General features: G+C 41.4%; 1 protein-coding gene across 1 annotated transcript in view; it reads right to left on the bottom strand.

Moving 5' to 3' along the window:
- CD36 (CD36 molecule (CD36 blood group)) overlaps positions 1-27641 on the bottom strand; it is a 468975-nt gene that overhangs the window by 373909 nt on the left and 67425 nt on the right. Inside the window, exon 2 of the mRNA XM_085652881.1 lies at positions 20597-20757. Within this exon, the coding sequence (XP_085509007.1) occupies positions 20597-20757 (161 nt within the window). The remainder of the gene's footprint in view (positions 1-20596; positions 20758-27641) is intronic.

The raw sequence follows: 27641 nt of genomic DNA, 5'->3' as shown, positions 1-27641 counted from the left end.
AGGAATTTTACTACTTGGCTCTTTTACAGCTGTTTAAACCATGGCGTACAGAGGATGAACTACTGGGAGAATTTCAAAGCTATGAAGATTCTTTTAATGCTTGCAAAGACAGCATACAATGCAGTACATTCACAACTTATCTGCCAATGTTAAATGAAGAAATTGAACAGGAAACTATAATTGCAGCAGAAATAGCTAGAGACAGTTCTCAGGACAGCCAAAGTTCAGGAACACTCAGTCAAGATCCCCTAGGACAACCAATCGTTGAAAATGAAGCATCAATAGCCATGAATGAAGTGGAAACGGCTATGAATCAAGCTCAAGAAGAATTTATAGACTTACAAAATTTGGAAAGACAACTGAACAAAGAGCAGCAACAAATTTATGAAGAGATCAGAAACAAAATTGATCACGGATTTCTACATGAAAAAAAAGAGTGCTCATGCACATCATTTCATCCAATCAGGATGTATGTAAGCGGACAAGCTGGAACTGGAAAAAGTTTCCTTATAAAAGTCATCAGAAGCTACCTATAGCAAAAAACGGATTCTACTTTGTCTTGTGTGGTTACTGCTCCAACTGGGTTAGCAGCATATAACATAAAAGGAATCACCTTACATCGTTTGCTAATGTTACCAGTGGAGCATGAGAACAAAATACAATACAACAAGCTAACTGGAGAAGCATGCTTGGAAGTTTCAAGAGTATTGAAGAAGATGCAAGTTCTCATTATTGATGAGGTGAGCATGGTATCAAACTTAATGCTTGCCTTTGTGCATTTAAGAATGCAGCAAATTCTGAAGACAGACTATGACGTGTTATTTGGAGGAAAACACGTCATAGTTTTTGGAGATCTTTTGCAACTTACTCCAGTTAAAGGACAACCAGTGTTTAATACTGTGACACATGAAGACACGAAGAAGTCATTGGGAAGCATCGGTAATACAAATATTTGGTCCTTCTTTGAGTACAAGGAACTTACTACTAATATGAGGCAAGCAAACGATGAAGAATATGGAAGTATTCTGAAAGATATCAGAATTGGACTACTCACTGAAGCTGGCAAAAAAGCATTACAGAGTCGGCTGCTACATAACTTATTTCCAAAGGAAGAAATAGTTGCAGAGAACATATACAAGAACATTGCTGAAAAGAAAAGTGTCATCTGCTTAATGCCAACTCTACGTGAATGCTCAATATTTAATGAGGAGCTTTTGAAATTGGAAAAGGAAGATATCAGGAAATTGGAAGCAGTGGACAAAATTGAGGATGGAAGAATTACTGTCACATTAACAGGCACACTGAAAAATAAATTGGATTCACTAGAGAAGAACATTTCCAAAACAGCTGGATTAGAAAAAAATCTATATGTTTGCATGAACTGTAGAGTATTTTTAAGGAGAAATTTGGATGTTGAAAAAGGTTTAGTTAATGGAGCTATGGGAAGAGTTGTGGGTTTTATTAATTATCAGAAAAAAGATGGAATTGAATGTTTAAAAATAAAATTTGATCAGATAGAAGAAGTTAAAGACATTTGTCGTTGTTCAGTTCGTTTCATGCTTGTGAAAGATTTATATGTACGTAGGAAGCAGTTTCCGTTTTCTCTAGCATATGCTGTAACTATTCACAAGTCTCAAGGATTGACTGTAGATTGTGCATTTGTGAACATTGGTTCAACTGTGTTCAAAGAAGGTATGGCATATGTTGCTTTGTCACGAGTGAAAACATTATCAGGTTTATTCATGATAGACTTTGATGACTCAAAAGTTAGTGCTGATGCAAATTGTGTAAAGGAGTATAATAGATTAAGAAGAAGCTATGCTCCTCATTTAGGTCAGTATCCTGTGTTGGAGAAACGTGTAGTTTCTCGTAAAAGGAGAAATGAGAATATCTGTAATGAAGATGTAGAGAGGAGGAAAAAAAAGAGGAGTGATGTAATTGCAAGCAAAAAGAAAAAGGAAAATGAAGAACAGGTTGTAGGATGTCATTTTGAAAATAGCTCTGGTGTCAACTGCTACGCAAATGTAGTGCTGAATGTTGCATTTTATCTAGAAAGTGTGCAAGAGCAGATAATAGTAAATCAGGGAAAAAGATTCTGTTCTGAGTTGAGTCTCCTTTTTCAAAAGCTGAGTAATGATAAAACTCAAATAGAAAGTGCTACTGAAATTAGAAAACTTTTAGATGTATGTTCAGGACGAACACAGTTTTCTCAAAATGTACAGCAAGACGCACAGGAATTCTTGATGTTTTTTCTTCAGGTACTGGAAGAAGAAGGGGTTCCCATTGAAAATTTATTTGGTCTCTCTTATAAATGGGAACATAGTTGTGAAAACTGTTATAATATATGTGGCTCTAATGTTGATTCTGAAAGGTTTATTTATTTAATATTGCCAGAAAGTAAAACAGTCACTTTTGCTAAATTAGTTAAAGATGCTAATCATAGCATGGAATGCAGTGAGTGTCAATCTGACATGTTTTCAACGTTAATTTTAAAGGAATACGGACAGTATGTAATTTTAATGATTCAACGCTGTAAAGCTGATGGTTCAAAATTGGATACTTTAATAAAGAAGTTTACAGGACAGCAATTATCAATTTCAGGAAAAACTTTTGTAACAGTTGCAATAATTTTCCATGATGGACCTACTGTAACTTCTGGTCATTACACAGTTTATCTTAAATGTGAAAAAGGCTGGACACTGTGTAATGATTCCCAATTGATTTTTAAGCAACGTTTGCCTTTTGATTTAGCAAATTCCTATCTAATCTTCCTGAAACCTAAATTTTAGAGAGATTTGGCAACATCTGGACAAAACAATTTTACCATTTTATTGGATTACCATTGGAATTTACAAATAAAAAGATTTTACAAATTATCATTTGGCCTAATGGAAAGGTAACCAATTGTAATGTGGAATTTTTCCATTTTTTAATGAAACTTTGGATATCCAAAACTTTAGAAAAAATCGGTAACATCTGCACAATTTAAATTTTGGAATGTTATTGGATTGCCTTTGGAAATTTATTCAAAAAAGATTTTTAAAATTACTATTTGGCCATGCGGAAAGGTAAACAATTCTATTGTGGACTTATTTAATTATTAATAAATCTTTCGGAAACCAAAATGTTACAGAGAATCGGTGAGATCTGTACAATTTAAACTTTAGATTTTTATTGGATTACCATTGGAAATTTAATCAAAAAAGAATTTTAAAATTACTTTTTTGCCTAAAGGAAATGGAACCAGATATATTGTGGAGTTACTTGAAATATATTATTTTTGTGATTAAGCTTCTGAAAAAAAATTGTCAGACGGTATTTTAAAGAAATAATTATTGTTATTAGATGATATTTTTATAGAATATTATGCATTTCTATAATGTTATGTTTAAGTAAAAAGAGATTGTGGGCTTTTTTTATACAATCTTTGAGATTGTTATTTTTTTTTTGCCCGCTGTTAAATGATGAATGCAATTGCTTTCACAATTTATAGTGAAATGCAATATATTCTGAAAACAGCAAAAAAAGGCAAAAAAATGTTTTTGAAAAATATGTAAATATGTGTACTGTATTATAAAATGTTTTATTAAATATTAATACTTTTTTCTTTTTTTTCAGATTGAGATAGAAAAGTTTCAAAAACTACAACAATTTTTAAAGCAATTAAAAAAAAATTTAAATGAATAAATATTGTTTTGAGTGGCTATGGTAAGTCAAAAATTTCATGGTCCATTTTTTCCACTTCTCCACAATCACATTTTCAGTTTTTCATTGTAGTCTCTCAAGGACCTTGTAATGTGATAATTGATTTTTAGTGTTTTTTAAAAAAAATAATAATAATTACGCGTACCGTACGCGTACGGTAAAAAAAAAACAAAAAAAAGTTTTTAAAAAAATATATAAAAAAAAGTTGAAAGGTAAGGTTGGCTCTTAAAAGAGCCGTTGTGTTCATGCAGGGACAGAGGAAAGAAAGAATGGGAATATTAGACGGTACGACAAATGTGCTGATCTATTCTGTTGTCCACTAGGGAAAGACTGGTCTCCCTATAACAAATTAGATCATGACAAGTGGCGCACCGTATTTCAACCCTCAGAAACCGAGGGTTAATTTCCTGAGGACGAGAAAAAGGAGATGCTCCCCCCACAGATGAAGGGCTCACCTGACCTGCCGAAGATGGACTCGGCCCTGCAGATGATGGTCCAGGCTGAGCTGCTGTGGATGTGCTTGGTTGACTTACTGAAGGGTTACCTTCAGTATGTCGAGCATGTATAATTCTGTGTACATCCTTAAGGTGTCTCAACATGGTGTGATTCCCGAAGGAATACTTCCTGTTGGGATTCCCTCTTGAAAGTACACGCTTACACAGCTTACAAGTCACTAAGGGTGCATTTACCTTTTGCTGGCCCTCTGGAAAAGAAAAATACTCCCATATGAAAGAGGTCTTTTGTTTCCTCGTTCTCTGCCTCAAGGTAGTGCTGCTAGCCTCACTCTCAGAAGGGCTCTGCTGTTCTGCCATCGTATCACAAAGACAACCCAGCTCCTTCTCCTAAGGGATCACAAGCAGAAATGAGGGGAATGGGTGTGGTGTAGGAGAGTTCTAGAACTGAAAGTTGTAAAAACCAATCAAAAGTCTTGTTTCTTGATCACATGACCTACCGTACGCTTACGGTACGCTTACGGTGCGCTTACGGCAAAAGTACGCATGCGCGTTAAAAAGACACGCGCACGCGCGCATGCGCACAACAGGCACGCCCCTTCACTTCCGCGTAACGTGCGCGTGCAGCGTACACGTTACGCGCTGTGCGCGCGTGACGTGCGTCTACGCATATTGCGTAAATAAACGCAAACAGCGTAGAAATCTAACGTAATTAAAGCGAGGCGTGCGCTTACCGTACGCGCACGTTAAAAAAAAAAAAAAAAAAGTTATACTAATAAATCTTACCTGTTTATTTTATAAAAATGGTTAAAAAAAAACATATTGTAGAATTTTTAAAATTGAACCATAGTCTTTAAAAAAGGATAGAAAAATAAAAAAAAAATATGTAAAAAAAAAAGAAAAAAAAAAAAATTAGCATTTAAAAAACCTTGCAAATTCACAGAAAAAACCATGGGTTGCACTCACGTTATAGTTAGGAATTAGCATTTAAAAAACCTTGCAAATTCACTGAAAAAACCATGGGTTTCACACACGTTATAGTTAGGAATTAGCATTTAAAAAACCTTAGAAATTCAATGAAAAAACCAAAGGTTTCACACATGTTATAGTTAGCTGGACATTTCACTCGTAAAAAACCATTGAAATTCCCCCGTTATAGTTAGTTCAGCTAACTATAACTCGCGCGCCCGCAATGCACTACTGATGACGTCACATATTACATCACTCATGACATGGTCACTGACATCACTGATGACATCACTGATGACATCTCAAATGACATCACTGATGACATCACTGATGACATCATCCATGTGATAGAGTGGCAGACCTCCTCTTCCCCTAATATAACCATTGAAACACACATTCAAAAATAGAAACTAAAATGTTCAAAATAATGAACATATCAATATCAGTTACAACAACCTATTCAGTAATTCTAAGAACCACATACACATACAGTAATTCACCAACAGTCCTATATAGTCACTCATACATGTACTCACTCATCATATGTACTCATACACCTGTACATCCTGTTACACAATGCCACTCATCCATAGAGTTACTCACACACATAGTCACTCATGCTAATAAAGAATCAAACATCCATTTACTTGCATATACAGTTATACACACACCACCACACTTACTTCTACAGAAACTTACACTTACTTAGTCTTTTAAATAATCACTTATAGAAACACATACTTATTCATACAGGAACTCTTTCAATCTCTCACTCTCACATATACTCACTTATATACACCAATAGTCACATATACTAGTTTAAAACACATGTAGTTACTCATAAAGACACTATAGAGACAGTCATTCACTCACTAACACACCCATACACACACTCATCCACCCATACAGTCCTGCACACATGTTGTCTTCAACACATACAAACAGTGAGTCACTCATTCATGCACCTATGCACTAAGTAATACCCCCCACCGGACCATACAGAAACACAGACACTCATACTGATAAAAAACCAACTAATAACCTATATAGACACTCATGTAGCTACTCACCAACCCGTGCAGCCACTTATACACAAAGTAAGAAACTGATACAGAAATTTAAATATTTAAAGATTACTCAGTAAGCCATGTATTCACTATGATACACTTAAACAGTCAGTTACACAAAAAAAATTCTAAAAAAAGTATCCATTTAGACACTTATATACCCATTTATTCTTCCTTTGACCTTGAGATATACATAAATATAAAAAATATTTAATTTTCAGAAAAACACACAATCACTGGATGATGTCATCAGTGATGTCATCAGTGATGTCATTTGAGATGTCATCAGTGATGTCATGAGTGATGTCAGTGACCATGTCATGAGAGATGTAATATGTGACGTCATCAGTAGTGCATTGCGGGCGCGCGAGTTATAGTTAGCTGAACTAACTATAACGGGGGAATTTCAATGGTTTTTTACGAGTGAAATGTCCAGCTAACTATAACATGTGTGAAACCTTTGGTTTTTTCATTGAATTTCTAAGGTTTTTTAAATGCTAATTCCTAACTATAACGTGTGTGAAACCCATGGTTTTTTCAGTGAATATATATATATATACAAACCAACCCTACTCCGAACAGAAAAGGGCACGCACACGAAGAGTGCTGGGTTGAAAGGCATTTATTTCATTGAGCCTCCTCCGACCCAGTAGCACAGAGAGAACGCGTTTTCGGCTGTCATAGCAGCCTTCGTCAGTCTAGTAATCGCCATTTTGTTAAAACCATTTATAGTCTACATACATATATAGACACTGAAAACATACTACTTTCAATTTGAAAATTTAAAAAGACACACTCCAAAGTACGTGCCCTCATACGTAAATATGCATAGATGAAAATTATACGTGTTAAATACACAAAGGGTGGTTCAAAAGAAAATTATACCATCAACATGTGATCATGGTGGTCTAAATACATGGTGCCTATAACCTGCATAATGCGTCTATGAACCCACCCTAATTGTCTGAGGTCTTCACTCGTAATTTAAATGCTTTCAAAGTCTCTTAAGTCATGATTTTAAGGCACGTGCAATATCATTAAAACATTCCTAAATTACAATATAATGACTTGCGCCAAAATAGTGCAACAAAATAATAGAAGTGATTGCAATTAACTATCCCTTTGATCGAATTCGGGAGACCACTCATGGCACTGCAGGCGGCTCATGTGAGGATATGTTGTGGCATGCGCTGAACTGATGGGTCACGCAGAAGTGTCTAACTAGTAATATAAATCAACACAGTAATTGTGATTAAACAACACCTCTGCAGTCCCTTATTCACACAGCAAAAAACTCCACAGGACTACACGTCCCACAATGCCGCATTTTGGTTATATGAAAACTGTAACAGATGCCAGTCAGTCTGAAGTCTCGGAAAACCCATAGTGCACTCACATGGTCCCTTGGAAATCTAGCCTCCCCATCGAGCAGGCAATTGACATTGTTCCTTACTTGACTGGCACATGCAAATGAAACCTCAGCTGTGCCGTCGTGCTCCCCATCATGGCTCCTTAATGAACTTCTCAGAGTCAAAAGGCGTAGGAGTAGAGGTAACATTACTCCCACAAATGTCAAACCAAATACATAAAGTGCACACATGCGCATTTAGTCAAATATAACTTGATGCAGGGTCGGGGGAGTGCAATGTTCGAAATCCATTTTGACGTGCAAATCTTCACCATACCAGCATCTGCTGACACGGTGCCTAGTCAGCAGGGATCCTACGGTCAAAGTGTGGGGCATTTCGAGCCAGGGGAAAGTTGGAGACCCCGCGCTGTATGCCGTAAAGACCTCCTCGCATCAGGATCGCCACCATCCACACTGCTGTCATCCATTATCCTCGTTCCGACGGAAACCCTGGGGGCTGATCAATAGCACTCACATGCTCAAACTCCTCCAAATTGCGGTCGTTTGAAAAGCCCAAACAATACGACTAGTGGTGCGTGTAAAGCGCCAACCGCCGGCACTTGAAAGTATGCAAACCAACCCTACTCCGAACAGAAAAGGGCACGCACACGAAGAGTGCTGGGTTGAAAGGCATTTATTTCATTGAGCCTCCTCCGACCCAGTAGCACAGAGAGAACGCGTTTTCGGCTGTCACAGCAGCCTTCGTCAGTCTAGTAATCGCCATTTTGTTAAAACCATTTATAGTCTACATACATATATAGACACTGAAAACATACTACTTTCAATTTGAAAATTTAAAAAGACACACTCCAAAGTACGAGCCCTCATATGTAAATACGCATAGATGAAAATTATATATATATATATATATATATATATATATATATATATATATTACCTACTGGCGGTCGCCAGTAGGTAGTTATAGTTAGGACCCTGTTTCCATAGGAAATCCGCAACATTCTATTTGGAATAACTTTGGCGCCGGTCGACGAATCCTCGCGAAATTTTCAAAATAGGTGGGGCGCTACGCTCCGCTCCTACCCTGAAAGTCTCGGGGGGATTCGTCAAGCAGGGGCCGAGAAAAAAGGGGGGTCCCAAAACGCGTTTTCCCCATGCATTTTTCCATAGGACCTTTAGACACAGCTACAGCCCGAACGGCTGAACAGAATTACTTGAAATTTGGCAGAGAGGTAGCCATAAGGTCAAGGAAGTGCCTTTTGCAGGTCTGGTGTAAATCTGTTCAGTATTTCCTGAGAAAATAGCATTTAAAAGCATATATATATGTGGGCGGAGCCTAACCACACATCTCATCCTGAGATCTGATTGGCTGTCAGCACTTCATCCAAGAAGTGTTGGCAGCCATCTTGGGACCAATATACATGATAGCACCTCATTAAAAAGCATTGCAGTTAATAGAAGGTTTTAAGACTTTAGTTACATTATAAATCATTTGTTGATGGTACCATACTCATTTTAGGAATTGTGGTATGTTCTAAGGTGATTTCACCATGTGAAAAAGCCTTCTGCTGGGATATCATGATTGAGAGAAAAATATTTTCTCATGCTTTTACCACAGAGGTTTGGAAGGTGATCTATAGGCTAAACTGAGAGCTTATTTTCTGTAAATTCACATTATCTTTCTCAGTCATGTGAGAAGGAAGTCTGACATTCTCAGTAAAACATGTACATCCAACAAGGGCAGAGACTGTCAGTTGATTCCTTTGTGTTCTACTGCAGCTTCCCAGAGTGTTCCAAAGAACTACTAGAGCGCTAACAGTCCTACTTATGATAAACGTATGGCACACCTGAAGCCATCTTGCTTGGATTAAAGTGGTAACTCTTAAAACATTTAATTTAAAAAGGAACAAAATGAGGGGGTTCATTTTTCCATAAAAAGTATGATTAGTGCTGCAGAAAGAAAAATTAGGGCACATTTTGAGTGACTTCTCAAATCCTCTTCTATTTCATTAAAAAATTCTGACATGCAGACTGAAACATGCACTTTCAATACCAGCAGCAGTTTTCCCTGGTGAGCAGTAGCTTTACTACAGTGATCTAATGAGCAAAAAGAGTGCTAACATTCTGAATTTATGGCAAATGTGTGACACATTTGAATGCCTTCTTGATGGAATCAAAGTAAAAAACTGAAAGTATTTCCTACTGAGGAGACTGCAGTAAATGAGGAAATTAGGAAACTTCATAACAAATAAGTCTCCCAAGATGGCCACCAGAGACAAAAGAGCCCAAATGTAGCCCAAATATCACCCAGATGTAGCCCAAGTATAGCCCAATGACAGAATGTCCCAGAATGTTCTTAAAAACAACTAAAGCGCTTACTGTCTTCATTATGACAAAAGTATGGCACACCTGAAGCCATCTTGATTGGAATAAACTGGTAACACTTAAAACATTTAATTTAAAAAGGAACACAATGAGGAGGTTCATTTTGCCATAGAAATTATGATTAATGCTGAAGAAAGAAAATGAGGGCACATTTTGAGTGACTTCTCAAATCCTCTTCTATTTCATTAAAAAATTCTGACATGCAGACTGAAACATGCACTTTTAATACCAGGAGCAGACTTCCATGGTGCAGTAGTTTTACTACAGTGATCTAATGAGCAACTAGAGTGCTAACATTCAGAATTTATGGCAAATGTGTGACATATCTGAATACCTTCATGATGGAATCAAAGTAAAAAACTGAAAGCATTTCCTACTGAGGAGACTGCAGTACATGAGGAAATTAGGAAACTTCATAACAAATAAATCTCCCAAGATGGCCACCGGAGACAAAAGAGCCCAAATGTAGCCCAAAATCACCCAGATGTAGCCCAAATATAGCCCAATGACAGAAGTGTGCAAAACACTTATTATTTTGTGTTTTTGCAGTGTTATATAGTGCAGACTTGCCAGGTATTGGAGTGCTTTACATGAGCATTGGTTACATCACACAAGAACAAATTCATATTGGTTGTAGACACGGGGAGGCTAAGTGATTTGACCAGAATCACAGAATGTCGAGCTGAAGCAGAAACTTCAACCTGGTTCCCCAGTTGCAAAGTCTGCAGTTCTGGAAGTAACACCACATCCTCTCCCCTAAGTGCAACATTTAATCAAGTGGTCAACTGGATAAAAAAACATAAAGATAACAAATAATTTAAAAGTGCTTTGTCGCTATTTGAAAACTCAGAAAATATGTCCTTATTTTAGTCTTTTAGAGCACTAACCATAATTTTGATGCCAATAAGACCCTCTCATATATGTAATTTCTAAAGGAAATGCTCTAGGTATTACAGTTTTTATTACATCAAGATGATGTCAGGCGTTCCACACTTTTGTAATAAATATAGAATGTTAGCAATCTAGTTGTTCATTAGGATACTGTTGAGAGGCAGAGGCCAGGGGCACGGACTCTGAAAATTGAAGGCAGGTAGGAGGGTGCAAAGGCAACAATTTAACCACACTGAGCAGGCAGGAAGGGCCGTGGAAGCACAACAGACTATGGAGGGCAGTGGAAAGGGGGGCAGGGGCAACAAACCAACAATACAGGACTTGCAAGAGAGGCTGTTGGAGGGAAGATCTATTACGGGTCAAGGAAGCTAGGGGCGGTCCCCAGATCCCCGGGAGCCACCACAGAACTGAGCAGGAGAGTGAGTCAGGGACAAAAGGGGCACCTTAATTTGAGCCGGGGTGCCTAGGAACGCTTGCTCCAAAAATGAAGAAAACAGACATATGAGACATGGAATTGGAGGCAGAATACAATGGCAGTTTAATGAGAAGATGCAACTTCAAAGAAACCGCAGAATAGAGACATAAAGTACAAAATACAGAATCCAGATAATCATACAGCTGTCATAATATTCTCTGTATCTCAATTAATGTACTGACAGAGAGAGAGAGAAAACACATCTATAAATGTATCATGAGAAACAAGTTACACCAAGGAAAATGTTACCTAGGAACACTCACGTTTACTCTTAGAGCAAGCATTCCTGCAATTACAATACAAAATCTTTTAAATGCAAAAGTAAAGAGAACAATGGTTAAACATAACATGACATTTCATATAGGTAAAATAGAATAAGATACTTCAAGCAAAGCAGAGCAAGACATTTTAAGCAAAGGAAGACAAGAGCTCCCAGCTCTTGGGGAAAACCTGCACTGCCTGTTAACCTACATACAGACGGCGAGGTAGTCCGTCGATATCTGTGGGTGCTCCCTTTTTATATCATTTTGTGGGCTCCTTTGCACGCTACATCTACCTACGTATGCTACCCAAAAGCTTCGTCTGCAGATTTTACCAGACATTTCGTCATTTACCCACTTAATGCTGACAATGGACTGGGTGAAAAGGTCAGTCTCTCAGGCCAATCGCTTATCGTAAGTTCCATAGAGCAAGCAGAAAATAATGGGTATTGTACGGGAATTCAATATATTCATGTATAAAATCTCCTCAGTTCTCCTAACTTGACGCTCTGCGGTTGCCACTTCCTTAAAAGCGGGAAACCTGCCCAGGAAGCAAGTACCAGTCCAGGATGCAGCCTACTGTATGTCGACAGCTTCAGGGGGATGTTGAACTTTGATACCGAGCACGGAGCACTCGGGTAGGGTGGGGGCTACTAGTTTGGATCAGAAGGCCTCGCAGACCTGCCTTCAGACTGCTATACACTAAAATTGCAGAGCTATGGTCAATTTAACAAAGAGGCCTACATATTGAACAGAAGGGCCTACACAGGGGTTTTATGCTGGCTGAGTGGTAAGGATGTCTCAGGATAATTATATAGCAACACAGGACCCGCTGGTCAATTTAATACGGCCTACAAATGCAGCTGGCAGGGCAAGGACAAGGGTCTCATACTTCAGGTGTGGACAGAACGGGTCAGGGGCCCCCTGTGATACAAAATCTACCCTCCTTCAAGGCTGTGGCAATGTAATAGACCATTGTGGGCAGAAGGAAGAGGCAATGGTAGTACAACCATACATGCCAACAGACCCGATTCAGCCAGGAAACGTCCAATGTTTTTAAGCTCAAATGGGCTTTATTTGATCTGTCTCCTGTCTACAATATCCTCTTTTTCAATGTAACTCAAAGGGGAAAATCAATACCCCAGTTTTTTTTCAAAATCTCCCTCTTACCAAGTTCAAAATGTTCGCAAGTATGGTACATTGGATCATGGAAGGAAATGGGATAGGGACATGGACTTGGATAACAGAGGACAGGAGGGACATGGAGAGGTGCACCAAACTGACCCTGCAGGGCAGGCATCAGGGTTTGCAGCAGCACAATACACCACACAGGGCATGCGGGACGGGAGTGCAGCACAACAATCCATAGAAAGCAAGAGGGAGGGGACAGGACCATGCACATGGACAACAGAGAACAGAGGGGCAAGAGGCAATGGTAGCTAGCTGACCATAATAGACAGACAGGAGAGAAAGCTGCAGCATAACAGACCATAAAGGGCAGGAGGGACGGATCAGGGGCATTACAATGGAACAGACAAGCCAGGAGGGAGGGAGTAGGGCTGGGGGCAAGGGGGCAGGGCAGGAGCAGCAAGATAGCCATGGAGGTCAGGCAGGATGGGCACTAGAAGCAAGACACACCATGAAGAGCAACAGTGAGACTGTGATGGCATACACACAGACCATGGAGGGAAGGTGGGAGGGGGTCAGGGGCAGCTAACTTACCACACAGGGAAGGTGGGAGGGGCCATGGCAGCACAGAAGACCATGCATGGCAAGTGGGAGGGTTAGTGGCAGCACAATGGCTATGATGGGCAAGAAGGAGGGTGGAGGGGCATGCACAAAGGACGATGGAGGATAGAAGGGAGGGTCAGGACCTGTGCACAGACAAGAAAGTTCAGGGGAAGGGACCTCACAACAGACCACACGGGGCAGGCAGGAGGAGCAGTTGCAGCACAACAGACCAGGGAGGGCAGAAGGGTGTGGCAGTACAATGGACCATGTAGGACAGGAGGAAGAGGATAGGGGCATGGCATGTGGACAGGCAGGGTGGAGGTGGCAGGGACAGGTTACAGTCATCTGACAATGCTAGGCAGGTGGGAGGGGAGTGGCAGCTCAACAGAACACTCAGAGTAGATAGGAGTGGCAGGTCCATGGGACATGGTGGGCAAAAAGGATGGAGCAGGGGCATGCACAAAGACATCGGAGGACAGGGGGAAGGAGAATAGGGGCAGCAAGCTAAGCACAGAGTTTAAGCAGGAGGTCAATGATGGGGCATAGAATTGGGCAATGGAGGGCAGGAGGAGTGGACTGGTACATCATACTAAATTGAGGGCAGTGGCAGCACATCAGACCATGCATGGCAGGAGGGAGGAGGCTAGTCCATGGATTCACACAACAGAGGATAGGGAGGAAGGGGATGGGGCAGCAAGCTAACTGTTCAGAGAAGGCGGGTATTAGGAACTTTATTGTTTTTAAAACATTGTGTCTGTGCGAACTACTTAAAATATGAACATGTATGCAGCATAATCTCACTTTTATTCAGGAAGAAGAGGACGTTTGTGACTGTGACTCCGGGCTCACTTGGCAGAAACACCCCCTGACCCTCCACCCCCTATCGCAAAATGTAATGCCCGTGAAAAGGGTAGGTGAACACAGTGTTATATAGAACATAGTCCTGAGAGCACGATTGAAAATGAAAACTAGATATAGTGTATGGTATAAACTATGCACCAAAAAGTGTGATATAAGATGAACCGGGCGTGAAATATAATATGCAATACATTGTGCGCAATGACAGATTCATTGGAGAGCGCGAGATAGCACAGGCACTAGCGCGTGCTATGCGATATGCGCCTTGGAGTGTAATATGCACAGGGCAGTGTTGTGTAACCTAACTAGTCTCTAAAGTTGTAATATAAAATATGTGCTGGGGAGTGTAACATTGCATATGCACTGTGACAAAGATATGGATCCCAGATTGTAATATGTATGGCAGAGCACTGTGCGTTATAACATAGGCATCGAGAAAGGCACGTTAGATGGGGCAATATAACCCGTGCGAAGACAAGTGTGGCATGACATATTCACGGGGTGGTGTTACAGTGCACATGGGCTAGAGAGTGTCATAGCATATGCACTAGTTAGTGGAATACAACACAGAGGTGTGTGGCATTCGGCAGGCAATGGTGGGTGTAACACAGCATTGGGCTCTGTCAGGAGCACGCTGTGACTCTCAAGTGATGTTCGTCCCCTTTCCAGAGAGTAAAATAAAAAGTATTACACATCCGGCAGTGGATGTGTGTTTTATTAACCGTGAGGGGGGTTTCTTGCATAGTTTTGGTCGAATTTTTGTCGAATCCCCTTTGAATGGCTTGGTGTGCATGTGTATTAAATGTGCCCGTCAATAGCTACCCATGTTTGTATAAATAAACGACAAGGGTGTCTACCAGGATTAGGCACGGTAGGGCATCAGACATGTCAGAGCTTCACTAGTGGTGTAAATACATTCCACGTGGATTCATTGCATGCATAGTCGCCTTTTAATGAATATCACGCAAATCGTCATGGTGATAGGTACGTACGGTTTGTCCAGCATGTCCTAGGTGTGTCTATAAATATATATTTTTTAAAAATAATAAAAAACAGTGGCCGGCCCTGGGGATTGGGGTCAAAAAAATATAATTAGGAGACTGGCCCTGGGGGATGGGGTCATCAGGGCCAATAAATTAGAATAAGAAGGGGAACCAAACAGCCCCCCTTCTTAAAAAACTAAAATAAATAAAAGACTGGCATCGTGCCGGAGGCCATGCCCCCTCCGTGCAGCACTCTGCAAACGCGCCCCCAACAGGCATCTCCAGTATGCGCCAGGGAGCTGCGCTGCAGCCAGGTGTTCTGAGGCCAAGCCCCTTTTTACACCTCTCTGCAACGCAGCTCTGTGGCGCTTACTGGAGGTACCTAGGGGTCTAGTTTGACCCTAGGGACCCTTAGGATTCAGGGGGACTTAATATCTCAACTTAGAACAGCCACAGGGCGCGTTTACACAGTGGTGAAGGGAGGGGACGGGGCCTGAGGTGACGTGTGCAAACACGCACTATGGCACGTTTTAAATTGGGGATATAATTTCCCTTCAATACTGAGGGCCCCTGGGGGCTAACTAGCCCACCAAGTGCTTCCAGTAAGCGCCACTGAGCTGCATTGCAGAGAGGTGGTCCAGGCCGTGCCACTTTTTACACCTCTCTGCAACGCAGCTCTGTGGCACTTATTGGAGGTACCTAGTGGGCTAGTTGGACCCTTGGGACCCTCAGGATTCAAATGAACCTAATCTCCCAACTAAAAATGGACACAGGGCGTGTTTACACAGTGGTGAAGGGAGGGGACGGGGCCTGAGTTAACGTGTGCAAAAACGCCCTGTGGCCTGTTTTAAGAGGTAGTTTTAATCCCCATGCCCTATTATACACTAGGGGCTTACAGAGGAGGTCATGCTAATCACAGGGGGACCCCAACGCATAATGTTCCCTAGTGTATGTAGGTGTTTTCACTGTATTCTAAGTGTCTTTTAACATAGCACTGGCTCTAGGACTGGTTAGTCAGACTCAGTTACCACCAGTATCCATCTAAAAAAGTTGAGGGTACAGGATGATTTTGCAACAAGGCTTCTTTCTGCTCTTCTTTTTGTTCTTTCTGCACGTTATCCTTCTTCCTGCACTTATCTTCGTATTTGAGGACTTCTGTTGCTTCTTTCTGCACTTCTTTTGTTTCTTTCTGTGCATTTTTTCTTCTTTCTTCACATGTCCTATCTCTGTAGGCATAGTTAGAAATTAGCATTTAAAAAACCTTTGAAATTCACAGAAAAAACCATAGGTTTCAGGCACGTTATAGTTAGGAATTAGCATTTAAAAAACCTCAGAAATTCGCTGAAAAAACCATAGGTTTCAGGGGTGTTATAGTTAGCTGGACTTTTCACTTGTGCAAAACCATTGAAATTCCCCCGTTATAGTTAGTTCAGCTAACTATAACTTGCGCGCCCGCAATGCACTGCTGATGACGTCACATATTACATCACTCATGACATGGTCAGTGACATCACTCATGACATCACTGATGACATCTCAAATGACATCACTGATGACATCACTGATGACATCATCCAGTGAATGTGTGTTTTTCTGAAAATTAAATATGTTTTATATATGTACATCTCAAGGTCGATGGAAGAATAAATGGGTATATAAGTGTCTAAATGGATGATTTGTTTTTGAAAAATTGATTGTGTAACTGACTGATTAAGTGTATCATAGTGAATACATGGCTTAGTGAGTAATGTTTAAATATGTAAATATCTGTATCAGTCTCTCACTTTGTGTATAAGTGGCTGCATGGGTTGGTGAGTAGCTACATGGGTGTCTATATAGGTTATTAGTTGGTTTTTTGAGTATCAGTCTGAGTGTCTACATGGTTCGGTGGGGGGTATTACGTAGTGCATAGGTGCATGAATGAGTGACTCACTGTTTGTATGTGTTGAACACAGCATGTGTGCAGGACTGTATGGGTGGATGAGTGTGTGTATGGGTGTGTTAGTGAGTGAATGACTGTCTCAATAGTGTCTTTATGAGTAACTACATATGTTTTAAACTAGTATATGTGACTATTGGTGTATATATGTGAGTATATGTGAGAGTGAGAGATTGAAAGAGTTCCTGTATGAATAAGTATGTGTTTCTATAAGTGATTGTTTAAAAGACTAAGTATGTGTAAGTTTCCGTAGAAGTAAGTATGGTGGTGTGTGTATAACTGTAGGTGCAAGTAAATGTATGTTTGATTCTTTATTAGCATGAGTGACTATGTGTGTGAGTAACTCTATGGATGAGTGGCATTGTGTAACAGGATGTATAGGTGTATGAGTACATATGATGAGTGAGTACATGTATGAGTGACTGTATAGGACTGTTGGTGAATGAGTGGATGTGTATGTGGATCTTAGAATTACTGAAGAGGTTGTTGTAACTGGTATTGGTATGTCCATTGTTTTGAAAATTTTAGTCTCTATTTTTGAATGTGTGTATCAAAGGTTATATTAGGGTGAGAGGAGGTCTGCCACTCTATCACAAGGATTATGTCATCAGTGATGTCATCAGTGATGTCATTTGAGATGTCATCAGTGATGTCATGAGTGATGTCACTGACCATGTCATGAGTGATGTAATATGTGACGTCATCAGCAGTGCATTGCGGGCGCGCAAGTTATAGTTAGCTGAACTAACTATAACGGGGGAATTTCAATGGTTTTGTACAAGTGAAAAGTCCAGCTAACTATAACACCCCTGAAACCTATGGTTTTTTCAGTGAATATATACATATATATATATATATATATATATATATATATATATATATATATATATATATATATATATATATATATATATATATATATATATATATATATAATATATATAAAGGCTTCTAACTTATCTGCTACATACTTACATTTTCTTTTTAAAGGCATGGATGGTAGGCATATGAGTGGCAAAGATTTGATGATAAAGGCATGTGCTGTAAACACAATTGTGTGGTAAGGGACAGGTTGTAAAGGCATGCGTGGTAATTGCATGCGCAGTTCCATCATACAGCCCCCCATGGGATAAGAAAGTAAGAAAACAATAAAATACAATAAAATACACTTAGTCATAAATCTAACCTAAACCTACTATCACTAACTAACACTAAAAATAGAATTTTTTGATTCCACTGTTTGCTCAATTAATTTAGCCCAACAAAAAACAAATCATCAACTAGTGCACCCATATCTTTAAGACTGAATAAGTAATCAGACAAGATCAGTAGGGTTGTAATTGAGGTAGCTGTAGTGTCAGGGATGTGATGTACACATTTGCAAGGCAGCAATGTACTTTCCTTTTCATTTACACAATTTTCCACCTAGAACAACAGTGAATGCTGGATGAACTTCACAGTTCTCTACTGACTCCTTCACTTTAAAATGTCAGGACTATAGATGGCCTTGTTGTTATGCTCCCGTCACCCGCCTATGATTTTAAGAAATACAAATTTTGGGGTAGTTTTTTGTAGACTTCATTCTAAAAATATGTTTATTTTTAAAGTCAGAGAAGTGGTTTCTAAATATTAAATACAGCAAATGCATTCTCTGCCCGTTAAATAAGAAGGGTTCACAAACCACTCCCACCAATTACAGAATGATTGCTTTGCTCAACACAGAGCCAAAACTATATGCAAGCTTGCTCCTAAACAAATGTTTAAGCTGGGCAAAAGACATGAAGCCCATGTCATTGTACCAAACAGGCTTAAGAGAAAACTATGGAACTAATGTCAGCATCATGACCGTTTCAATAATAATTAGGAAATATACAGGGACCGATTCATAAAGATAAAATTTGTCTTGAAGTCTAAATGTAAGCCTGAAGTCTAAGTTTGGACCTGAAGTCTAAAGGTCTAAAGTTAGACTTCAGTTATAAAGTTAGACTTTGGGTCTAAAGTTAACTTCGGGTCTAAAGACTTCAAGTCTAAACTTAGACTTCAGTTCTAAACATACGGGTAGATTTACAAGCCCCTTGCGCCGCCGGTGCGTCACGTTATGTGTCGCACCAGCGGTGCAACCTGCTGAGTGATATTTACAAGTACAGGTAAAGCCACCCTGTGTGACTTTACCTATGCTTGCAAATAATTCCCCATTTTACACAACACTTTGCATGTTAGGGTCGTGACATGGGTGTTGCTGTGGGTGTTCCTACGCAACACCCACGACTACTGGTGCATTTCCAAATTTTACGAGCAATCGTAAATCTGGAAATGCAACAGAATGCTACGCCATCCTAGGGAAGGTCAGTACGATAATTAATAAATGCAGATGACACTATGATTTTCTACCATACCAGCATGAGGCTGCAACATACACTGAGAATTGCAATAACATGAACCAAGAGAAATAATGTACTTTACGTTGGCAAAAGGAATGCAGGTAAAGCTAGCTAGATTATAAACAAAGAGCAAATCGAGCTTGAGGATGTTTGTTTACTAGCAGGTAGCATGATTTAACGCTTGAAACTTCACCAGAAAGCAGGCTGATCTAAAATCAAAAGCAAACAATTTGATGTTTTCTCTGTTAATTGAAACTGGCGAATAACATGTCTAGTTCATCAGAGAAGCCAGCATTGGGACCTAGTCAAGTATTTGCTTTCGTTATCCTATGGCTGCAAATAGTTCCCTGTTCTGCAAAGTGTTCCCTGTCCCACTGATCAAATGACTGTACTAGCTCAAGTCGACCTCTTTACGTATGTAGATTTTCGTTTCTACTGTGCAGTCCTGAATACGTTTGGAATTCAACCTGTTCACAGTCAGCACATGTTTTAGATTTTTGGCAGAGACAAAAAATCATGCCAGAGCTCAATGAGATCTAACCTATAGTTTGAACTTGGAAAGTACAAAAATAGTAAATCTTGTCATCCGCTTCATAATCATCTTCCCTTCAGCACATACAACTTGCAAGCGGTTTTGCAAAGTTTACCAAAGCTGCTTAAGTCAAACTAACTGCTCCTTCTGTGACTGCATGCAAAACAGGGAGCCTTTTGTAAACCAATTTGCAATTCATTCAGTTTGGTTCTACACTGACGCAATGCATTTAAAATACATCGAAATTGACAGAGTTCTTCACCAAGAATTAATAACTATTGCTACCTTTTAATTTGCTGTGTGAAAATAAATGTTAAGTATCTTAACAGTCAGGTCTCCCCAGCAAGGAATTAATTTTTTCTATCTTTTTGTCTGTTTTTAGAACATTCGTGTTTCAGAGTGATCTCTTGTAAAAATATATTTTTTTAAACATGCAATAAGCTTTTAGTTACTTATTAATATTAAATGCAATAAACGCAAAGCATCATATTTTAGAAAAATCTAAAGATCCAAGAGCAATATCTCAAATATTTAATTAATACGTAAATATTGGTCACTATTGCAGCCAATCAATTAATGAACTGAAAAGAAAATCTTACCGATATGTGTACGGTCCTTTTTGTTCGAGAAAGGGTTTTGCTGTTGAGTTGATTATTTCATCTGGGTTTTTCACGTCAAACAGCCAAAACTGTCGATAAACTGGGCTCCCGGGTGTTATCCAGTTATCAAAAGCAATTGTTCCATTTTCAATGACTATATCCTGCACAATGTAAAACGTATTTTTTTAAATATAAAACAACTCAAGTCATTTATATATTTCAGACAGTTTTAGAACTGACAGTCTCAAGGAAAGTGTGGAATATCGCTAAATTACTCTGGATAAAATTCATATGCATAGCAAAAGAAAGCTCACAGGTATCAACACTATACATCAGATTTGTGGAGGTTTATGTCCTATATATCTGTTCCACTAATCACTCAAGTGCTAATATGAGGCTGCACTGCAGACATGGGTGCAACAATGATTCTGCCTGCGAAGCCATCTGGGGTCAAAGGGTGCATGTGGTGACTTCCAGTACCCCTGGCATTCTGGTAACTAGAGGCCAGATTTAATAAATCCTTTCGTTACCTTTGCATCATGCAAGGTGAACCAAGGGTTTAAGATAGATTTACTATGCCACGCAGAGTCATCTTGTGTGGCATACTAAATCTGTAGTAACCCAAGGCAGCACAAGTCGCTGCCTTGCGTTACTCTGAGCTGGGAGCGTTCCATGGGTGGAGCGTGGGTGTTCTCACGCATCCACCCATGGGTTTTGGCGCATCTCCAGATTTACTAACACAAGTCTACCTGGGAATGCGTCAAAATGCTACTCCTTCCCAGGTGAGGCGTAATGAGGAGAAATATCCGTGCTGAATTCTGTGGCACACGTAGAAGGAGGAAAAAGCCTCTCAGAATTGTTTTTGTGCACAAGGGTATCCCTTTCCCACACAAACCAATCCTGGCTGTAACGCAGGCACCCTTGCACCATGGTGAAAAGGTGCCTGCCAAGCTGCAAGGCTGCACGCAGTGTGCCAGTGCAAAGAAAGGGCAGGAATGAACCATATCTTAGAAGATATGGTTCATTTCTGCCTTCTCACTGTCACAAAACACAGCACATCAGGTTGTCTTTCTGTGTTGCATTACTTGTTACTAAATCTGCACCTATGTTAATGCTTTATTCCAACCCAGCAATGCATACTTTCTTCAAGGGCCTTAACATATTTGATCTCCTTGGTGTGCTTTTCTGGGGTAGGATCCAAGATCATGGGAATGCTTGATTACCATTGCTCATAGTTAGTCTAGTAACTAGGGTTTGCTTTTATTCCTTTTTTTATTTTCCAGTTTTTGTGAGAATAAATGCTGTTTCTGTTCTGCATCAAGAACTCAACCTCTGATGTTTCCTTATTCCTAGGATCGTGTTATGGAGAGCTAAAACGAGCCAACCATTTTGTGCTAAATGTCCATCTGCACATTTAACACAAGCCTTCTCACAGTATATGAACATGTATGTACAAACTCCTATGGAGGCCCTGTCAGCTCACTACTAAGGGCCCCATTAGGATAGCGGGCAGACTTTATTCTGCCCGCCACCCTAGCAGTGTTGGGACCAGCCACCTGCGGTGCGGCGGTCCCGCACCACAAATTAGGATGCGACCGCCACCGTGGCGGTCGCAGTCCGTATCTTTGACATTGGGGCGGGTGCTGCTATAAGCAGCACCCGCCGCAATGCCAAAGAGGCACGTCGTGCACTGCCATGCACAACGTGGCAGACACCGCGCGGTGCCTGCCACCTTGAGCATGACAATGTAGGGGGGTACCAATGGTACCGCCCAAGTGCAGCCCCCCACCCCCCCATCCTCCCGGGGGCCCGCAACGGGCCCCCAAAGCCATTCCCGCCAGACTTTCCATGCCAAGGAAAGGCCCTGTAAACTCGGCATCATGATATGGAGTGCGATGCCCCAGTGGACGGACTTTCTGTTCACCGCAGTACCCCCCGCCATGGTAATGTGGCAGGGGATAAATGATGTCTTGATGGCGGGCAGATCGCCACCACCGGCCGGGCAGTGGCAATCCGCCCGCCATCATAATGGGGCCCTAAGTCTCTTGTTTAACATTCTAACCCAAGTAGGCTCACTCAGCTACAGTATACAGGATTTATCTCATTGGAGCTGAAATTGTGTTCAGAGTGTGAGGCACAGCAAAGCCACTGAATACACAGAGATCATGGTAGACGATACTAGAACTCGTATATATATATATATATATATATATATATATATATATATATATATATATATATATATATATATATATATATATATATATATATATATATATATATATGATTCTCCAAAGTAAGCCTGATGCTTCAAGGACGCACTCCCAGTCACAGCTGATCACAAGGAACAATTTCAGATGAAAAACCGGAAACTGCATTCCAGGTAAAATTGCTTTTATTCCCAACGCGTTTCGAGGCGGCAGCCTCTTCATCATGGGTCACTGTTCGGGTATGGCATGGAGGTTCCGATGTGCATGCTGCTTCGTTTTTAACCCTCAGTGGATCGCGCACAGCACGTGATATTGTGCACAGCATGCTGGGCTTAGTAGTCCTCATCGGCATTGTTTGTGCCTATAGTAGGCTCCGTGCCACATCCTATGATTAGTCAGTGTTCGTTACAGATTGATATACCTCTCGTAGGCCCCGGGATGATGTTCCGGTTTTATATTTACTCTTGTGACTGGGCTGCTCGCAGCTGTGAGGAAATCCTGATGCCGCGCAGCCCTCTCCCTCTTCCAAGGTGTAATGGAAAGGAAAAATGGTGCAATCCTTCACGGCGAGGCAGCCGTGTAAAATGTGATTCTCCAAAGTAAGCCTGATGCTTCAAGGACGCACTCCCAGTCACAGCTGATCACAAGGAACAATTTCAGATGAAAAACCGGAAACTGCATTCCAGGTAAAATTGCTTTTATTCCCAACGCGTTTCGAGGCGGCAGCCTCTTCATCATGGGTCACTGTTCGGGTATGGCATGGAGGTTCCGATGTGCATGCTGCTTCGTTTTTAACCCTCAGTGGATCGCGCACAGCACGTGATATTGTGCACAGCATGCTGGGCTTAGTAGTCCTCATCGGCATTGTTTGTGCCTATAGTAGGCTCCGTGCCACATCCTATGATTAGTCAGTGTTCGTTACAGATTGATATACCTCTCGTAGGCCCCGGGATGATGTTCCGGTTTTATATTTACTCTTGTGACTGGGCTGCTCGCAGCTGTGAGGAAATCCTGATGCCGCGCAGCCCTCTCCCTCTTCCAAGGTGTAATGGAAAGGAAAAATGGTGCAATCCTTCACGGCGAGGCAGCCGTGTAAAATGTGATTCTCCAAAGTAAGCCTGATGCTTCAAGGACGCACTCCCAGTCACAGCTGATCACAAGGAACAATTTCAGATGAAAAACCGGAAACTGCATTCCAGGTAAAATTGCTTTTATTCCCAACGCGTTTCGAGGCGGCAGCCTCTTCATCATGGGTCACTGTTCGGGTATGGCATGGAGGTTCCGATGTGCATGCTGCTTCGTTTTTAACCCTCAGTGGATGGCGCACAGCACGTGATATTGTGCACAGCATGCTGGGCTTAGTAGTCCTCATCGGCATTGTTTGTGCCTATAGTAGGCTCCGTGCCACATCCTATGATTAGTCAGTGTTCGTTACAGATAGATATACCTCTCGTAGGCCCCGGGATGATGTTCCGGTTTTATATTTACTCTTGTGACTGGGCTGCTCGCAGCTGTGAGGAAATCCTGATGCCGCGCAGCCCTCTCCCTCTTCCAAGGTGTAATGGAAAGGAAAAATGGTGCAATCCTTCACGGCGAGGCAGCCGTGTAAAATGTGATTCTCCAAAGTAAGCCTGATGCTTCAAGGACGCACTCCCAGTCACAGCTGATCACAAGGAACAATTTCAGATGAAAAACCGGAAACTGCATTCCAGGTAAAATTGCTTTTATTCCCAACGCGTTTCGAGGCGGCAGCCTCTTCATCATGGGTCACTGTTCGGGTATGGCATGGAGGTTCCGATGTGCATGCTGCTTCGTTTTTAACCCTCAGTGGATCGCGCACAGCACGTGATATTGTGCACAGCATGCTGGGCTTAGTAGTCCTCATCGGCATTGTTTGTGCCTATAGTAGGCTCCGTGCCACATCCTATGATTAGTCAGTGTTCGTTACAGATTGATATACCTCTCGTAGGCCCCGGGATGATGTTCCGGTTTTATATTTACTCTTGTGACTGGGCTGCTCGCAGCTGTGAGGAAATCCTGATGCCGCGCAGCCCTCTCCCTCTTCCAAGGTGTAATGGAAAGGAAAAATGGTGCAATCCTTCACGGCGAGGCAGCTGTGTAAAATGTGATTCTCCAAAGTAAGCCTGATGCTTCAAGGACGCACTCCCAGTCACAGCTGATCACAAGGAACAATTTCAGATGAAAAACCGGAAACTGCATTCCAGGTAAAATTGCTTTTATTCCCAACGCGTTTCGAGGCGGCAGCCTCTTCATCATGGGTCACTGTTCGGGTATGGCATGGAGGTTCCGATGTGCATGCTGCTTCGTTTTTAACCCTCAGTGGATCGCGCACAGCACGTGATATTGTGCACAGCATGCTGGGCTTAGTAGTCCTCATCGGCATCGGCATAGGCACAAACAATGCCGATGAGGACTACTAAGCCCAGCATGCTGTGCACAATATCACGTGCTGTGCGCGATCCACTGAGGGTTAAAAACGAAGCAGTGACTGGGAGTGCGTCCTTGAAGCATCAGGCTTACTTTGGAGAATCACATTTTACACGGCTGCCTCGCCGTGAAGGATTGCACCATTTTTCCTTTCCATTACACCTTGGAAGAGGGAGAAGGCTGCGCGGCATCAGGATTTCCTCACAGCTGCGAGCAGCCCAGTCACAAGAGTAAATATAAAACCGGAACATCATCCCGGGGCCTACGAGAGGTATATCAATCTGTAACGAACACTGACTAATCATAGGATGTGGCACGGAGCCTACTATAGGCACAAACAATGCCGATGAGGACTACTAAGCCCAGCATGCTGTGCACAATATCACGTGCTGTGCGCGATCCACTGAGGGTTAAAAACGAAGCAGCATGCACATCGGAACCTCCATGCCATACCCGAACAGTGACCCATGATGAAGAGGCTGCCGCCTCGAAACGCGTTGGGAATAAAAGCAATTTTACCTGGAATGCAGTTTCCGGTTTTTCGTCTGAAATTGTTCCTTGTGATCAGCTGTGACTGGGAGTGCGTCCTTGAAGCATCAGGCTTACTTTGGAGAATCATATATATATATATATATATATATATATATATATATATATATATATATATATATATATGTATATATCGTGATGGTGTAAGGGCATTGCGGATACCAGAGCAGTTGAAGATTGCTATTTGTTTTGGGGGTTGGAACGTTTTGAACAAAAAATCATTATCTACATCTTCACAACTGCTTCTGTGCTTCTATTTTCACAAGTGGGGATGAGTGATTAAAAGAGGGGCCAATACACTCGACAACTACCGCCTCAGGAACTTAAAAGTTAATTTGTTGGTTCAACTGCATGCGGCAAGAAAGTGAGGAAAACGATCTGCAAAAAAGTCACAACTGAGAAGAAAGACTACACTGGGCAATGGCAGTAAGGAAAAATCTTCATGCAATCAATTAATCAGCATTTGTAGAGTGCGGCACTGCCACCCCTGGGAGTATCTGGCCGATGGGGTGTGAGGTCTCCGTTGAGAAGCCGGATATTGAGGAAGCCGCGGGAAGGGGGAAGAAACTAGAAGAAAAATGGAAACTAGAGGGCAGAAAAATGAGCAGAAAAGGTGAAACAGAGGGCAGAAAAACGAGCAGAAAAGGCAAAACAGAGGGCAGAAAAAGAAAAAACAGAGGGAAGAAAAACAAGCAGAGATGGCAAAACAGAGCAGAAATGGCAAAACAGATGGCAGAAAAACAAGCAGAAAAGGCAAAACAGAGCAAGAAATGAGCAGAGGCGGTCCAGATAGAGGGCACCAGGGAGGCAGGCAGCAGAGTGTGGCGGACTACGGGCAATCTGGACAGGAGAGCTGTTGCAGAAGGAGCAGGCACGATGGCGTCAAAATGCTTTGCCTTCCCTAGTGAGGTGCAGCACGTAGACATATATTTATTTCTTCTCGTTACTTTCTCTTTCTATGTATGATGCATCCCTCATCACACATAGGAAATGCCTCAATGGATTGTTTCTGTGCTGAAAGGTGCCCCTTCCTGCACAACAGCAATCCTTCTCATAACACAGGACCCCTTACACTGTGGTGCAAGGGAGCGTGCATTGACGCTAGGCAGCAAACAGTGCACCAGCACAAGGAGAAAGCAGAAATGCTCCACGTATTTGTAAATGTGGACCAGTTCTGCTCTCTCCCTTTCACATAGTGCAGCGCAGCAACTTTACTTGCTGCCCTGCTTTGCTTGAAAGATTAATAAATATGCTCCCGGGTGCCTTATGAAATACATAGTAGTGCCACTTAAAGTGCAGCATCGCAGCAGGCGAACTTTCTATGCAAAGGAGCCAGTGCCAGTACAGAACTCAGGTGCAATATGCGGCTCACTGAGGAGCAAAATATCACTTCACATGGAGCAAATGAGCAGGAAGTTTTGAATGAAAAAAAGTGGCCTGCATCAGATTGGGAGACATTTGTACACAGGGTTGGTCTGTGATGAACTGAGGTACTGTGCGAATGTGAAAGCCACAAAAAGCAAAAGTAGGATAATACGAAAATATTGTCAAACTCGTGCAAGGAGAGCGAACTTTAAAATAGAGGAAAAAAGTGACCTTCCTCACTAGGGGGCATATTAGCAAGACCGGCGATAAAATTATCGCTGCTTTAGTGGCAGGAAACTGCCGCTAAAACGGCGATAATGGGCTTGCTAATATACGTTATAGAATTCCAATAGAAGCCCAGGTTAAATGTGCAGGACATCTAACCTGGGCTTCTTTTGGAATCCTACAACGCATATTAGCAAGCCCATTATCGCCGGTCTTGCTAATATGCCCCTTAGAGAGCTAATTTTATG

The sequence above is a fragment of the Triturus cristatus genome, chromosome 4_1, assembly GCF_964204655.1.
Source record: "Triturus cristatus chromosome 4_1, aTriCri1.1, whole genome shotgun sequence".
NCBI lineage: Eukaryota > Metazoa > Chordata > Amphibia > Caudata > Salamandridae > Triturus > Triturus cristatus.
This window is presented reverse-complemented; position numbering and strand designations above follow the sequence as displayed.